This window comes from Mustela erminea, chromosome 19 (genome assembly GCF_009829155.1).
Source record: "Mustela erminea isolate mMusErm1 chromosome 19, mMusErm1.Pri, whole genome shotgun sequence".
NCBI lineage: Eukaryota > Metazoa > Chordata > Mammalia > Carnivora > Mustelidae > Mustela > Mustela erminea.
In genome coordinates this window covers 28,316,241-28,332,850 of record NC_045632.1, presented here as the reverse complement: position 1 = coordinate 28,332,850, position 16,610 = coordinate 28,316,241, and the positions used below count along the sequence as shown (strand labels likewise).

Below are 16,610 nucleotides of genomic sequence, written 5' to 3'. Positions count from 1 at the left end.
TCATACTAGCCATGTTTCCAGCACTTGGCAGCCCCGTATGGGCAGTGGCCATGGTGGGACGAGGCTGAGGTCACGGGGGACGTTAGTGGCTTCTGCCTGGACAGAAGGCTTAAGAAGGCCCCCAGGGACCACAGTGGGGCTCTAGGAGGAAGGGCACTGGGAAGTGGGAGCCATCCTTGCCCTAAGTTTTCAGCAGAATCGAAATTCATTCTGGAGAAGAGGGCCGTTACCTGGGCCAAATTAACATAATCTCTCAAGCCACCCCAGAGTTTATAATTAAATTAAATTAAATTGAGCGACCTGCCCCCCGCGGCCCAGCTATGCTCCAGGACACCTGCCAGAGGCAGACATCAGGCTGCGAGAAGTCCACCATGACCTACCAAAGGTCTCACAAGCACAGAGCAGTGGAGCCGAGCGCCCAGCCCCCACCGGTCGCCTCACTCACCCCGCAGACGAAGGTGATGACAATGAGGGCAATACAGGCAGTGACAGCCACCAGCAGGAACGTGAGCAGCAGAGGCCCGTGCTGGCTGGTGAGCCGGTACTTCTCGTACAGCGCCGTCTGGTCCGGGCCGTCTCCGCCCTCATTGAGGAAATAGCGCCCCTTGGCCGGCATCATCCCCCCAGCAGAGCCCAAGGCCCAGGAATTGTCCTTCTGGTGATACTGGTGGGCCTAGGTCTCTGGGCTCTGGGAGCCTGGCCGGCGGAGCTGGGGAGGGGTCCCCTGGACCTGCAGCCCCATGGGCAGCGTGGGGCCCACGCCACTCCCCTGCCAGGCCTGCTCACAGAACCACCAGCCTCTTCCTCTGCATCCGGGCCGGGCTGACCAGATGCGTGGAGTCCTCAGCTCTGTGGAGACACAAAATAGATGAGGGTTTGACCTGGACAGGCTGAGTCAGGGAAGGAGGGGCAGCAGGGGAGAATAGAGCCAATGCCTCACAGCCACTGGGTCCCGCCTCCCAACCTGAACCCAAACTTAGCTTTTAGGTTCTATTTGAAGTTTTGCCTGCAAAGCTCATCCCGTGTTTCCTAGGACTACACAGTCCCCAGCAGTGGCCACTAGCCACACGTGACCGTACAAAGTTACAAAGTTACATTTAACTACATTAGAAAATGAAGTTAAAAATTCAGACCAGCAGTCCCACTGGACCTATTCATTTCAAGGACTCAAGAGCCACACTCAGCTCAGGCCCTCATATCAGGCACCAAAGACAGAGAGCATTTCAATCATCTGGAACCTTTTACGGGACAGCACTGTTCTAGAAGTTAGATGGTGCTGCTTTCACATGGACTTCTCCAATCTATTCTAGGAAAACTGTGTGGTGTGAGGCAGGGATAAGCCTTCATGCCTTTCTTCCACGTGGGTCTCTAACTACCCCCTCGGCTTTCAGTGAAGCCACCCTTCCTTCCTCAAGAAGTTCGGGGAAGCCACCTCTGTGGTAAGTCAGGGGACCGTGCACATGGGGTCTGTTTGCAGGCCTTCTCCTGTTCCAGCGGTCTTCGTGCAAAGGTCACGCTCGCTCGGTGACTGGGGCTTTCTGGTGAGTTTTGCGCCTCAGACCCTGCCCCCATGCCTGCAACACCCAGAGCAACCCTCTTGCATTTGTGTTACGTTACGCTTCCTCATAAGACTGCATTTTTCACATGCATTTTTAAAATTTCCACTGACAAGAATGGAGGAAGTTTGCAAGCGCCCCCATAGCGGCGGAACCGGAACCTCAGAGCGGGAAGCACAGCAGATCATGGGTGACAAGCTGGGCGTGGGCAGTGCCCAGCCACGGGCACAGTCCTCTCTCCCCAGCACCGTTCATTCATCTGCTCATTCATTTATTCCAAAAAGGCCTGTCATCGTGCCTGTGCTCCAGGCTAGCGCTCTCTCCCCACAGAGCTCCCCATCCCCACAGACAGAAAGGTACCGGAAAGCATATGCAGTGATGAGGTCTGGGGGCAGGAGTCCAGGCCCCCAACACCCTCCAGGCTTCCTCAGAGCCTGGAACTGGGACAGGGCAGGTGGCAGAGGGCAGGGAGGCCTTAAGAGGTGGAAAGGCTCCGGGCCACCATGAATGGTTACCAGCAAAAGCTGCAAAGGAAAGGCAGTACGGAACCCTCAGATGCTGAAGAACAGGGCACCCAGAGTCCCTGAGTCCGAGTGAGGCCCCCCAGTGAGTGCCCACCTCGGATCCACGAGCCACTTCAGGCACAGATCTCTCTGGAAGCTCCCCTTCCACAAATTCCAGGAAGAAATTGGGAAGACCCCACATTTGCGGGTGATGGGGAAATGCCATTTGCTGGAGGTCCCGGGGCCTTCTGCTGGCTCCAGGCCCCAGGCAGGTGAACACAGCCTTGGCACCTGTTGAAGGCGGCCAACCCCGCGGGGCTGGGGCCCAGGGCCACCCCAGCACCCAAAGCCTGGACAAGCTACAGACCTGGTTTGCACTTGACACACCAACTTATCAATGCCAGCGGCTAATTTAAAAATGTGAGGCGTGCAGCCCCCTCGTTTGCAACCTCGGACTCTGAACTAACCCGTCTGGATTCCGCTCAAGGCATGGAAGCACATATGCCCAGCCCAGTGTTGTAGGGTTCACAAAACGAGACACAGTCCCTGTCCTGATAAGCCCCTGGCAGAAATGCTGGGGCAGAAACGTTGTCATGCCAGGTGACCCCCAACACACACACACACACACACACACACACACACACACACAACCCCTCTCATCCTCAGAACAGACGCTTTACAGATGCAGAGCTGAGCCCAGAGAGGTTGCATGGCTCGCCTAAGATAACACAGCCAGGGCTGCTTGGGAGAAGCGCTGGGCTTTACACGCAGGTCCACCAGCTCCCGAACCCGGGCTCCTGGCCCCACGTCGCGGTCTCACTGAACTGAGTGAGGCTTCCCCAGTGATGTCCCAGGGACAGGACCACTTGCCACAAGGATACACAGCACTGCCTTGCCCTCTGGCCTGCTGCCAAACTCTGGTGTGCCGGGACCAGACTGCCAGGCCAAGAAACCCCAAACACCAGGGTCCGGGACAACACCTACACCCCCCAAGGGCTCTTTCCCCCAGGCGAAGCCCACAGACCAGAGCCAGGGGCAGCCAGGACAGCCTAGAACTGACCTACCCTTCCAGGTGCACAAGGCCCGGCTGAGGCAGGTGTGGAAAGAGAAGGAGCAGTGGAAGGTTCCGGGGGCCCGTGGGAACCCGGGCCTGGTAAACAGTGCTCTCAGGGATCTAATTAGGCCACTTCCTGGGCAACGGCAGGCGGGAGAGAGTGGGGACAATAGACAGCCCTGGGCACGGGGACCTTGGCCTATGCAGGGACATGGTCCCGCTCCTGGGACAGCAGAGCAGGGCAGGGCCGGGGGCTGGGAGTGAAGACGCGTTTATCCCTCCTGGAGAGGTGGTCTGCGAGCCCACTGGCGGCATCTCCACAGGTCAGCGGCTCCCTAGCAGCAGCCTCCCACCCCAAAAGCAGACACAGAGGCCCCCCCTTGCCAGGGAAGGCTTCGAGGCCTCTCTATCCAGTCACTGGCTCTTCAGTTGGTCACTGACACCGCTGGCCACTGGGAGGGCTGGGATTCGGGGCAGGCAGCGGAGGGCAGGGAGGCCATCGATGAGAGCCCGGGATGAGGGAACTCCTTCGCTCCGTGTCCAACTCACGACCCTGAAGCCTCAGCTTGCCCACCTCGGTGACGGAGAGCTCACCACCTCTCAGGGCAGTCTTCTCCATGAGTGGGCATGCCTTCTGGCTCTAAGTCCCGCCTCAGGTCAGGCAGAAGCCTAGCTCCCTGTGGGTCCCTCACCCCCTTCCCACTGGTTCTGTCTGAAGTCCCAAGACACCAATGGCAGACAGATGCACTTGGGATAGTCGAGGCCCCTTCACCTGGAGGAAGGGGAGCCCAGGGGTCACTCACTGTCCCTCACACCTCGCGATCACTCTGGTGGGGGAGCAGGGCAAGCAGCCCCATTTTACAGTGGAGGAGAAACCCCAAGGGTCCAAATGGGAAGGGGACGTTATTTCTACTTCTGCTGCTACTGTCACTCCCACTGTCAGTCCCCTGGGTCTGGGGCCATGTGACCCAGACTGGCTCATCACTATTGTCGCTCTCAAGCCCCAGTGACTGGTTTAGGGACAGTCATGTGACCAAAATCCTTTCCGTGAGAACCCTCTTTGGGACAGTATCTCGTGAAAGAGATACTGTCTTTGGCTGGTAACCTCCAGCTTCAGGCAGACACTCGAAGGCACCATAAGAGCCCACAAAGCATGAGCCAACATGGGAAAGGAAATTAGACAGAGACAGAGGCTTGAAAATACCCTTTAAATGCTGAAACCGCCCCCACCCCACCCAATGCCTGGATCCAGCTCTGCCTGAAGCTCAAGCAACCTCCAAATGATTTCATCCCACCGAACAATTATGCCTCTCTGGGCTGAAGTCAGTGTGAGTTCCTGTCGCTTGCAACCAAGAGTGCCAAGGTCCATGTTGCCCCAGTTCAATGTATCTGGGAAGCCCGAATTGAGGGTCCAGGGGCTGGGGCCAGAGTCCCACTTGGCTCAGAAGTGAGAGTGTGTCCCTGCCAACGAGGCTGGTCCTGGCTAAGAACTCCTGGAAGGGGGCTGGGCCAAGGAGGGGAACTCCCCTCACTCTGTCACCTTGTCCCAAACACAGGACCTGGGGCAGCAGGAGGCTGGGGCAAGGAGACTCCCCATATCTCCAGTGGCCTCCAGAGATTCCCCGCTACAGGAGGAATTTGGGGCATGCTCAGGTAGAAATGGAGGCAGGGGATCAGCCTCGTTCCCCAAAGCACTCCTGGGGGGCTCTGTACCCCTGAAGCCTCGTGTCTCATGCCAGCCTGAGGTGGACGATGCCATAAACAGAATCTAGTGAGTGCTTGCCGCTTGCCCAGCACTGTGGGCTCTAACCCCACACATCTACCCTACAGGGGAAGGACAGCTGCTTTTCCCTTTTATGGGTGTGGGAACCCAGAGGTTCAGTCATTTTCCTGAGGTCACACAGCTAGCAAAAGAGAGCTAGGATGTGGACACACGTCACCACCTCTTGTCCTACTCAACGCCCTCACGGTGCTGACATCTGCAGAGCCCAGAACTTCTCAGAATGTCTACCGCCGCTATCCTCCCCTCTCAAGGCCTAGGACAGAGGGTGGGAGGCAAAGTGGATTCCGTCAAGGTACCTCCCTCTGCCTCCCAGGAGGAAGATCAGACCGCCATGTCAGGAAGCCTTCTCTGAACCAGCAAGATCCAGAAGCACCACTTCCTCCAGGAAGCCCTCTGAGCTACACACGCACACCCTTTTCCCCCTTCCCTGCAACTGAGGCAGGACTGTGGTCTCCTTGACAGACACTGACCGGCGGGGTCTCGGTTCCTCAACCAAAGAGCTGCTGGAAATATGGAACTGGGACCTCAAATTATGAGTGCAGGACCAGGCCTTTGGGGTGCTCAGGAAATCCTTCCCTAGAACTGGCTGATCCAATGGCACCCCAGGGCTACGGCCCCCCTTGGAGGGTTCTAGACCACCCCCAGCTTTCACAGACATAGACAGGGGACCCACTTCCTCACCTAAGCGGTGCCGGCAGGAATCCCAGCCTGGCTTCCTCCGGCCCAGCCCAGCAGGCCCCAGAGCTGCACAGGGCCTGGGGCCCTGGTACCTCAAAAAGAGGAAGTGGGGGCTTTGGGGTGTGTAGGAGGGACAGGCAGTCCCGAGGAGAGGCCCCACCCCGGCCCCTGGGGCCTAGTCCCTGCCCCCAAGTCCGCCTGGGGACCACACTGCTGGGACCCAGCACCCACGTGGTCTCGGCCTACTGGGCTGGCCCAGCACTCGGCTCCCTCCACGGGGTGGGTCACAGGCTGATTGCTACTGGCTAGGGAGGTCTCAGGCTAAGACATCTCCTTCAGGAGACCCACAGTTTTGTTTTGTGAAGGAAAGCCTGAGACTGCTCTGCTCAGCCTGGTCCTGGCCCAAAGGAGCACCCATGAAACCTGGTGGGGACTGAGGGATTTCAGCCTAACTGCCCCGCACGCCAACACCAGCCTCTCCAGCCCCCAGCGCCCTCGGGCCTCTCCACCGCTCTCCTCATGCAAGGTCTGACCTCCGTCCCCACGCCGGGCTCTCCCCACCCAGGGAGTCCTGCCCGGACTCCTATCTAGGGTCCCACGTGTCCGACATCCCAGCACCTGCCACGGCAAACTGCTGGCGGGGGATCTGTGTCTGTGTCCTGCCGCTGGTCCCTGCAATTGCTTGTGGAACAGACGGAAGGATAGATAGATGGGCAGGACAGATGGACCCACAGAGGTGCTGACCAGCTGGAGTCCTGGACCAGGCAGAAAAGGCAGGGGAAAGCAAGCTGGGCAGCTCTGGGAGGAGGAGGGAGAGAGAGCTAGGGCAGAAGGAGGCGACAACGTGGGAAAACGGGAGGCAGCACACCTTCTCCGAGGAGCCTGCCGGGTGGGAGGAGGTGCGGGTTCAAACCCCGGCTCTACTCCCAAGGCCGCGAGTCCCAGGCGCTTACACTCCGGGCCTCAGTTCTCCTCACCGGCAAGCAGCTGGTGCTGATACCCAAGTTGCGGGACGAGTGAGGTGCAGGTCATGATGGCCATGTTTCTGGGACGAAAGAGCAGACGAGCCCAGAGAGAAGGCTTGGTTTCCAGAGCTCAGGAAGCCTAACCATGGGGCCCAAACGGGAGAGACAGAAGCACGAAGCAGGCAGGGCCCCCCCAGAGCCCTCTACTTCATCTCGTACCTCCTGGTGACAGCCCACAAGGGGTGAAGGTCAAAGTCCCCTAATGACGCGAGCTCCCCAGCCAGCCCCGCACCCCGTCAGGCTCTCGCAGGACCCCAGGCTGACTCTGTGCCAGCTCCTGGGGACCAGAGACTGCCCATCAGTCTTGGGGTCCAGCAACTGTGGTCCAGTCCCAGCTCTGCCACCAACCTGCTCGATAACCCTGGGCAGATCCGGTGCCCCATGTGGGCCTTGGGTTTTCCTCCTGCAAAGGAACGGCTCTGTCAGACCTCTGAGGCCTGCGCTGGGCTGGGCTGGGCTGGGCGTGGTGAATCATAAAATGAGAACAAACTGAAGGGGACAGCCTGGGTGTTGTCACCTGGCCCCCTCCAGGGCTACTTCTAAGAGTGGGGAAGGGATTATTCTCTGTACCTGACTTCCCCCCTCCCATGTCTCTGGATTCTGTCTTAGCCCAGTCTGTCCCTCCTTTAAAATACAAATACCTCCTTTACCCCTCACCTCCAGGGCTCAGCTGCCAGGGATAGTAAACCCGCTTCTTGGTCTCGTGTGCCAGTTCTAATGATGGTTAGTGACTGCCTGGGGAAAATTCATTCATTCATTCATTCATCCATTCATTCATCTTGAGAGAGATCCATGCCTTCATTCCTTTAATGATTGCACTCTAGCACCTTCTACGTGCTGGGCACTAGGCCAGATGCCAAGAAGCTGCTATGCTCCAGGCGCAAGGTCCCAGAAGGCAGAGGCCTCCGCGCCCCCTCTGCTGGGTGTGTGCACACAGTAGGTGTCCAGGGAACGGTGCTTATTACCTAATTAACTGGCTCTTGCCTGAAATTCCACCATTAGAGATTCATTCCTTTAGCACTCCTCTCACGACGTTCCCCCTTTAAAATGAAAACACTTTCATGCCCACATTCAACACATTTCTGATCTCTCTCCCCTTGGTAAGGAAGGACAGAAAGGGGCAGTCTAGCTAGCCTTCAGGATGTCCCGCCCAGGATGGCAGGACAGTGGTCTTTTCACTGACTTCATGCTTTGCCCATGGCCCCAGCCAGTAGGTCCAAAGGTGAGGAGGCATGCATGGGGTTGGGAGGCAGGCGAAGAGACCCATTTCACACACCCACAGGCAGACATGTCCCAGAGTAACCACTGAACTGGAGGGAGGAAGAAGGATGTAAGTGCTCTGTTAACAGTCTGTTTAAAGAGGCAGCAAAACCCAGAGGAGAGAGAGCAAGCCGGATTCATCATTTATACCAAGATAAGAGAGCAAGAAACCATGAAAGCATTCTCCTATCATGCTGCAGCGGCCAAGCACAAAACCTAAAAGCCACAACGAAAAGACTGATCAACTGAACTACATCTTAAAAAATCTACTGCCTAGGGACGCCTGGGTGGCTCAGTGGATTAAGCCGCTGCCTTCGGCTCAGGTCATGATCCCAGCGTCCTGGGATCGAGTCCCACATCGGGCTCCTTCCTCGGCAGGGAGCCTGCTTCTCCCTCTGCCTCTGGCTGCCTCTCTGTCTGCCTGTGCTCGCTCGCTCTCTCTCCCTCTATCCCTGACAAATAAATAAATAAAATCTTTAAAAAAAAAAAATAAATAAATAAATAAAAATCTACTGCCTAGTAAAAATTATTAAGAGCAAAATCAAAAGATAAAAAAATACGAAATCAGGGAAATATCTGCAACTCTCATCGTAAGGAGCTAATCTCCCCCATATGTAAAAAGCTCCCACAGATCAAAAAGAAAAAGACCAATAACCCAAGAGAAAGATGGGAGAAGGGTTATGGACAGAAAGTGCACAGAAAGGCATTGAGAATGGCTCTTTAAAAGAAGCAGACTTCACCCATAATAAGAGAAATACAAATTAAAACTACTACAGAAAATCATCTTTACCCCTCTGATTGGCAAAAATCAAAGTATTTATAGAGCATTTACAGGTGGCGGCAAACCAGGAGCTCACACTTAGCCTTGGCAGGGGTATAGTAACCTCTGGAGGGAAGACAAGTTATTGAGATGTAACAAAATCACTCATACACAAACCTTTGATGTAGCAAATCTTCGAGTAATTTATCTTACCCAGGCTTTCCCATATGTAAAATGACACATGTACAAGGTTACTCATTGCAGCATTACTTAAAATAGCAAAAGAAGACAATGTAGCTACCCATCAGAGGCTCGTGAAAAAAATCACAATAGACCCATACTATGGAACAGAAGGCAGTGGTCAAAAAGGGTGCGGCGGGTTGAACTCTGCTGGTCCGGGGTATTGTGTCAAAAATCCACATGGCAACAGTAATGCCAGGCACAGGCAATGCCTGAACCGAGACACGGTCTAGCCAAAACTGCTTTGACTGAGTGAACGAATCTTCAGTTTGGTTCTATTGCCATAATGTAGCTGGGGCAAATAAAATGTTCTTAATTGGGGCTCAGTTGGTTGAGCACCTGACTCTTGATTTTGGCTCAGGTCATGAGATCAGGGTGGTGGGATCGAGACCCGAGTCGGGCTCTACACTCAGGGCAGGTTTTGCTTCTCCCTCCCCCTCTGCTCCTCCCCCCTGAGTGTGCACACTTTCGCTCTAAAACAAATAAATAAATAAATTTTTAAAAAAGATTTCCTTTTTTGGCAGAGAGACAGCAAGCAAGGGAACCCAAGCAGGGGGAGTGGGAGAGGGAGAAGCAGGCTCCCTGCTGAGCGCGGAGCCCAATGTGGGGCTCAATTCCAGGACCCTGGAATCAGGACCTGAGCCGAAGGCAGACAGATGCTTAACAACTGAGCCACCCAGATGCCCCAATAAAATCTTTAAAAAGAAAAGTTTTAGTACAAAATGTGAGATCTATCCCATATCTACTACCTATAGGTAATAATACTGTATTACATACTTCGAATTCTTCCTATAAGGGCAGACCTTATGTTAAAGGTTCCTATCACACTGATCATAATAATAAAGAGGGCAGGAGGAAATTTTTGGAGATGAGGGATAGAGAGGTTTATGGCATAGACTGTGATGATGGTTTCATAGGTGAATACTTATCTCCAACCCATCAAGTTGTATAAATTAAATATGCACAGCCTTTTGTATACCTCAACGAAGTGGTTTTGAAAATAAGCTAGGGGTGCCTAGGGGCTCAGTTGGTTAAGGATCTACCCTCAGCTCAGGTCTGGATCTCAGGGTCCTGGGATCAAACCCGGTGTCGAGCTGTGCGCTGAGCTTAGAGCTTCTCTCTTCCTTCGTGCCTCCTCCCTGCATGTGCACGTGCTCTCATTCTCTCTTTCTAAAATAAATAAATAAATCTTTTCCAAAACAAATAAACTAAAAACTTGGGGCACCCGGCTGGCTCAGTCTGAAGAGCATGTGACTCTTGATCTTGGGGTCTTGAGTTTGAGCCCCATGTTGGGGGGGAAGTAGAGATTACTAAAAGAAATCAACTTTTAAAAAAATGAACTAAAATATAAAGACCCTACTGGAAAAATTCAAGGGCAATAAAAGGTGATTGATAATCCAGGTGACATATATACTAACATGGGAAGATGTGTTGCTGGCATGTTTAATAGGGTGTGTGTGTGTGTGTGTGTGAACATACATATGTATGTCTGTGAACACATTAAAAAAATAGAACCTGTTTTTAAAAAGAAACACACATACACACACACACACACACACATCTCAGGCCCATCCCATCTCAGCTGCACAACCCTGAGAAAGTTACTTACCCTCTCTGTGCCTCAGTTCCCTCATCTGAAAAAAGGGAGAATGCCGTCCTCACCACGAGGGGCTTTAAGAGGATTCTCAGGGGTGACAGAGGCGGGCAGCCTTGGCACAGCACACCCAAGTCAAGATGACAAGTATGAAGTTGACAGAAAGGGCCAAGAGGTCTGGGAAGAGGTGGGTAGGGAACTTGCCCCTTTCCTGCCACCCCTACCCTGTTGTGAGCCTTGCCCGCCCCCCAATCTGCCCTGGGAGTGGCTTGGCCTAAAAGTAGTCATACCCAAAACTGCTATCAGGGGCCCTGAGCTGCCTGCCACAGGGGTTGACACCCTCACAGGGTGCCCAGCTGGGCCTCAAGGAAGAGGCCATCTGCCCGACTTGGGCTCAGAGGGAGGTGGGGGGATGTTGGCTACAGAGGGAACTGCCATGTGGCCTCCCAGGCCCCATCAGGACCTCACTCCAAGACTTGTAGGCCTGTTTTGTGGAGAGAAAGCATAACACCTGCACTCAGGACAGGTTCTGCAACCTCTGAGCCCAACGGGGGAGGCATTGCTCTCACTCTGTTTCCAGCCAGGGGCAGACTCTGGAATCTTAACCTATTTGTCCAAAACCCCTGGCTGGGAAGCAGGAGAGCTGGGATTTCAACACAGACCTGCTCCACTCCGAGGCTCAAGCTTTTTCTTAACCCTCTGTCCGCATTTCCAGCAGCAGAGCCACGAAAAGCTACGCACCCATGGTCACAATCACCCACACTGGTTTCTGGTCACCGGCAGTGCAGTGCTTAGTGTTCTCCTCCTGCTTTAAGATTTCCTGTACACATTAGCAATTAAAGGCTCTGAGAAGTCCTGCAGGAAAGAAACCGGCTACATGAAACACAGCTAAACTTTTCCTAGTCTCTGGCTCAGGGGACTCTTTTTGTATTCATCTCCAATGAACTTGTTTTAGGAAACGCTGACTATGGAGCTCAGAACTCCTCCCAGGGCAGATGTGGCCCAGAGAGGGCACTATCCCTCCCTTTTTTTCTGACCACTTAGGGCGCTTCCTCTGCCCCGGGGGTCCCCCTCTCCCACCTCCACCTGACCCTGGGTTGGGCTGGATGGACACATAGTGGAGGACAAGCCGGTATACCTGCTTGCGGTACAGGGGAATAGCCCTAAATTCAGCCGCCATGGTAGGGACTAGCCACTGCCTAGTCCACAGACCCCCCGCAGACCAGCCACCAGCATGCCCAGCCCTAAGCAAGGTGCTGAGACCCCCACTCCCTCAAGGCATGGGATGGGCAGGAAGCCTGGAAGAGCCCTTCTGCCGGGGAATCAGTTCCAGCCAACCTCCCCCACCCCAAAACCACAGCTTGGCTTCTGCAGCTGCACCCACACAGGGGCTCAGGAGGACCTCCCTATAGGAGGCTAAGCCCCCCAATCCTGCTCACTTCCTCTTTTCTTCCACAAACTCCTGCCTTCCAGAGCCGGGCTCCAGTGGGACACAGGAAGCCAAGGTACTGGAGCCCCCAAGCACCCCCAAACACAGGACCACCCGTGGGGTAGCCCGCCACAGCCTCTCACACCCAAAGACACCAAGCCCGGTCCTGCTCACCCCGTGACCAGAAAACTCCTCCAGGGCTTCCAGAGGCTTCTCTGTGAGTGCAGGACTGACTTATTTCGGTTCCCCAAACAAGCCCCGCCCTTTTGTCTCCAGGCTAGGGCTGCCTAGAAGCACTGCCTACCTCCCCCTGCATCCCCACCCAAGCCCCCCCCAACCCCCCCCACCCCGAACCTAGCAAACTCCTGCCCACCCTTCAGAGCCCAGGCTCACCTGTTTCCTCCCCCAGGAGGGCTGCCCAGTTCCCTCCAAATCTAGATTTGGTGCCTGCCTCTACACCTCCAGTGCCTGCAATGCCCATCAAAACACAGGACGCATGGCCTGTCACTGCCTGGCTACATGCCCCGCCCCGCCAAAGGCTGACGTCTGGCTGTACACTGCCCAGCTTCCCAAATCCAGCCATTGGCGGCCACAGAGGGGATGCTTAAAACTCCATGGATTGAGACAAATCCGGCCGATACCAAATATGCACCCAGGGGCTGGGCCCAGTCCTGGGGACCCTGCTCCCATCTGCGTGAGCTCTGGCAGGTCACCTGCCTCTTGGCCTCAGTTTCTCACCTGAGCAATGGGAACAAAAATGTCCCCAGCCCCCTGGCCCATTCCAGCAGTGAAAAGACCTCATGGCTAGAAATCCAGAAGCTTCCACACTCTGGGGGGCCAACCCTACCGTGTTGTTTCAACCACAGGAGAGCAGACTCCCCCTCGGGGCCCGAGCTCCTCCAACCCACCCATGCTCACTGGGCTCCTGCCCACACCCCGTACTGGGTGACATGCTGAGGCCACAATAAGCAAGTTCCCCTGGAGAGCTCACACTGACAGGGGAGAGGAGACACACGGAAAAAGTGAGTTCCCTGAGGAAGAGAAACACGCGGGTGGTCAAGGGAGCTGCTTCAGGCTGAGAGTCAGGAAGGTAGGAAAGCCTTGTGGTCAAGAGCAGAGCCGCAGGGACCGAACATCAGAGCTGCTGGGTGACCAAGGGCACATGCATTAACCTCTCTGGGCCGTTTCCTCAATCAAAGAAGAGACTGGTGATGGTACTTAATGCTCAGTGTTCCCACAGAGGCTGGGACACAGGAAGTGCCACCAGGAGGGGTCACCCCAGCTGGCTCCAAACACAAGGGGTGAGCCACTGGGAAAAGCCTTGATATCAACAGGCACTGAGCGATGCCCTTTAAGTCCCAGGGGGTCTCAGCCTGACTTCCTGACAGCCCCCTAAAGGCAGCCCTTCCCTCCTCCCCTGCCCAGAAAGCAGGGGTACAGAACTGCTGGTCCCTGCCCCAGGCACTGTCTGACACTGAGCCTCCACCTCCACAGGGCCGGGGCAGCGGCTCCAGGAGGGGTGTTTCAAAACAGGACACACCTCTTTAGCCCGGGTCCCCCCTCATTAAAGCAGTACCTCCAGCTGACTTCAAAGGGCTCCTCCTCCCCCAGCCAGATGGGGCCAGAGGGAGACAGATGTAGGAGGCTGGAGCAGGGACTGTGCAGAGCCCACGGGGAGGGGAGTGGAGGTGTGCAGGAGCAAAGTCAGCCTGGCGACTGCAGGGGTGGGGAGGCTGAGTCTCCGAGGGGGCACAAGGTCCCCCAATCCACATCCCCACCACTGAGTGAGACCAGGGGAAACTGTGCCTCCCACACAGCTCCAAGCAGGAAAACACTCCCCATCTGTGCAGAGAGGGGCTGTGCCCTGAGCTCCCAGGCCTCTCCCTGCTCCCCAGGCCAGTGACAGCAGGAACCATGGATCCCAGTCCACTGCACCAGAGGCACTTCCCAGGGGTACCAAAGGTCTCTGGAGGGGATGACAGGGGCCCAGATCCTGGAATACAAAGGGGTCCCCACCAGGGTAGAGTGGGTCCCCAGGGGTGGCTGGTGGCCCCACCTACTACTGGCATAACCTTGCATTCCCGGAAAGCCAAACCTGCTATGCTTCGAGCCCCAGGTGGGCACGAGCTCCTCCCTAGGTCTTGAGCACTCCCACTCCCATCACCCCCAGCCAGGCGCCAGAGGAAGAGGGAGGAGGTAAGCCTCAGGGGGGACCACATGCACATCTGCAAACCAGGATGTCCCCAGCAAAGATCTGTTTGTTTCTTTTCCCTGGGGACAGTCACAGGTAATTCCCTCCAGTGGTCAGTGTGCGGAGGGGTACAGACAGGGGCATAGCAGGGAGGATGGAGAGAGGAGGGTGGCCCTGGTATCCCCAGGCCCCAGCCCTGGGAGGGGGTTCGCTGCACAGCCGGGGACGGGGGATGGGGCTGCAAAGTGACCGACTCCGGAACAGACAACTCAAGCCCACTCTTCTCCCAAGCTTGAGGACCCCTGAAGGAGGAACCCTCAAATGAGTGACCTGAGCCAGGATGGAGCGACCTGTGTCAGGTAGGGAAGCAGTAAGCAGAGGGGCTGCTTGGGCAAAGGGCAAGAGTGAGACAGGCAGGGTACTGACCGGGGTGGGGGGTGGCCGAGTGCACGGGAGGCCCCAAGAGGCGGGACTGCACTGGGAGGGGGGCCGGGACAGAGGGACCCAGGAGCCAGAAGAAGGGGTTCATGTCCATGACACCAGACAGGAGAACCAGTCAAGCATGTGTGTCAGATGAACCCAGGAAGGGTGCCGGCCCCGTGTCCAAGCCCTCCCACGCCATGTGGACTGCAGGGTCAGCTCGGCTTTCCCCTCCCCCCCACTACACTGAGCTGGTGCTCAGACAGCACCCGAGAAATAGACCCATTGCTGGGATCAGCAGGTGTCAGAAGGGATGATCCAGTGTCGTGGGAGAAATGTCAGGAAAGAGGAACTGAGCTCACTTCTGACCCAAGGCTCATCCCCACCCCACTTCAACACCTAGAGGGCTTCCAGTAGAAAGTCAGAAAAGGAAGGGGCTCTGATCCAGGTCAGTACTCAGGACTGGGCAACACCCCAGGCCCAACGTGGCTGTCTGTGAGATCCGGGTGCTGCAACAGATCAAGCCAGATGCCTGTGGCCCTCAGGTGGGCACCCCGCCACCCTCCCTGGGGGCTGGGGGTGGGAGGAACCCTAGTGGGTAGGGGGACAACCATTCAGGATGGGGCAGAGGCAGAGCCAGAGGGCCACGAGACAGGAGTGGGCTGGAGGGCTCTGGCTACCACCGGGAGACTCAAGACCAGGGTATACTGATCTCAGACACCTGGGAAGAGCTTTCCAGGCATATGTGGCTCTCCTGGCCCCCTGCCTGGGCACGGCCACTTCACAGATGGGAGCTGGCAGTCAGCCCAAGGGTTGTAGGCTCCAGGGGAGGCCCCTCCCCCTGCCCTGCCCATCCTGACCTCCCTGGTCCCCTCCCCGAGACATACCCACCCTCCCACCCAAAGCAGGATAAGCGCCGGTAACACCTGCCCGCGAGTTGTGGCTCTGTGGCACCAGATGCCACGTGTCGCCCTGTTTAAGCCTCCAAACATGAGCGACCCATTTTACAGATGCCAGGAACTGGCTCAGATAACCCAGCTCACTTCCCATGCTGCTGGAAGCAGGCAGAGTGGGACCAGGGGAGAGGGCAGGGGGCTGGACTCAGTGACCTCCAGAAGCCCCCGCCTCCCTGGTTGTTCAGATGTGATGGTCTCATTCACTGAGCCGGACTAACTCCCAGCTTGCACGTGTCCCAGGAGGCACGGCTCAGCAGTGGTACAGCCCAGCCCCAGCCCCCCAACAGCACGTGCAGACAAGGGCCAAGCCAGGCCTGTGGGGTGAGGGACCCACTCAGGGGAACCTGATTCCTCCTTCCTCACGGTGAGGCTCACCCCCTAGGCACCCTTCAAAGTCACCTAGAGCCCCGGCTCATCTTTGCCTCTCCAAACAAGAGGAGGCACCGGGACACGACGGGGCCACTCTCCATGACAGGTAATAAGTGCCCCTCGACCCCCCTGGGGGCTGACTCGATGTGTGACCCAGGACATGTGGCTCCTTCTGGGCCTCTGTCTTTTCCACTGACAAGGGGGGGTGGGTACCCACCACACAGGGTGGGGGTGAGGGGAACAGGAAATGGGTTAAGCCATCAGTTATAAACTGTAAAGGGGGGGTCCCCAAAACATCAAGAATGACCTTTATCTCCCCTTGAAAAAGCACCTTTGGCCTGTTTAGAGGCCCTCCTCCTGCCCCATCCCACCAGTTACTGCCTCGTCCCTCCCTGCACCGACCCCCCATTCTTATAGGGCTCACAGGAAGTCTCCCTCTCTTGAGACCCACTCCCGTCAAAGGGGTCCTACGAGACCACCCCTTCCCCAACCCCCGGAACTCGCTGCCAGGAAACCGCCGCTACTCTGCACTCCAACTCCACGAGAGACTCTTTCCCCCACAAAGGTCACACCTTCCCTTCTGAGGGCCCTGAATCCAGAACAATCTGAGAGCCTCCCTTCCTCTGCACCCACACCTCACATCAGAAGCCACAGGAAAACCCCAGAAGGCCCCCATCTGGAGGGAGGGAGACCCGCAGCTGGGTTAGAAACACCCTCCGGCACAGACCCTCCCGACTCGGCCCCACGGACGCCCAGGCTTCCGGCAAAGCTGCCGACTCGACGCTTCCTCTT

At 56.4% G+C, this 16,610-nt stretch overlaps 1 protein-coding gene across 15 annotated transcripts in view; it reads right to left on the bottom strand.

The window, feature by feature from the left end:
• Nucleotides 1–16,610, bottom strand: part of ADCY7 (adenylate cyclase 7) — a 56,932-nt gene that overhangs the window by 26,804 nt on the left and 13,518 nt on the right. For 12 of the 15 annotated variants that reach the window (XM_032326451.1, XM_032326449.1, XM_032326448.1 and 9 more), the window contains exon 2: nt 446–849. In XM_032326451.1, the coding sequence (XP_032182342.1) occupies nt 446–619 (174 nt within the window). In that variant the 5' untranslated portion in view covers nt 620–849. Of the gene's footprint in view, nt 1–445; nt 850–5,577; nt 5,674–12,056; nt 12,141–16,610 lie in introns of those variants that run through there. The other 3 variants (XM_032326447.1, XM_032326450.1, XM_032326453.1) reach the window with 3 other exon arrangements.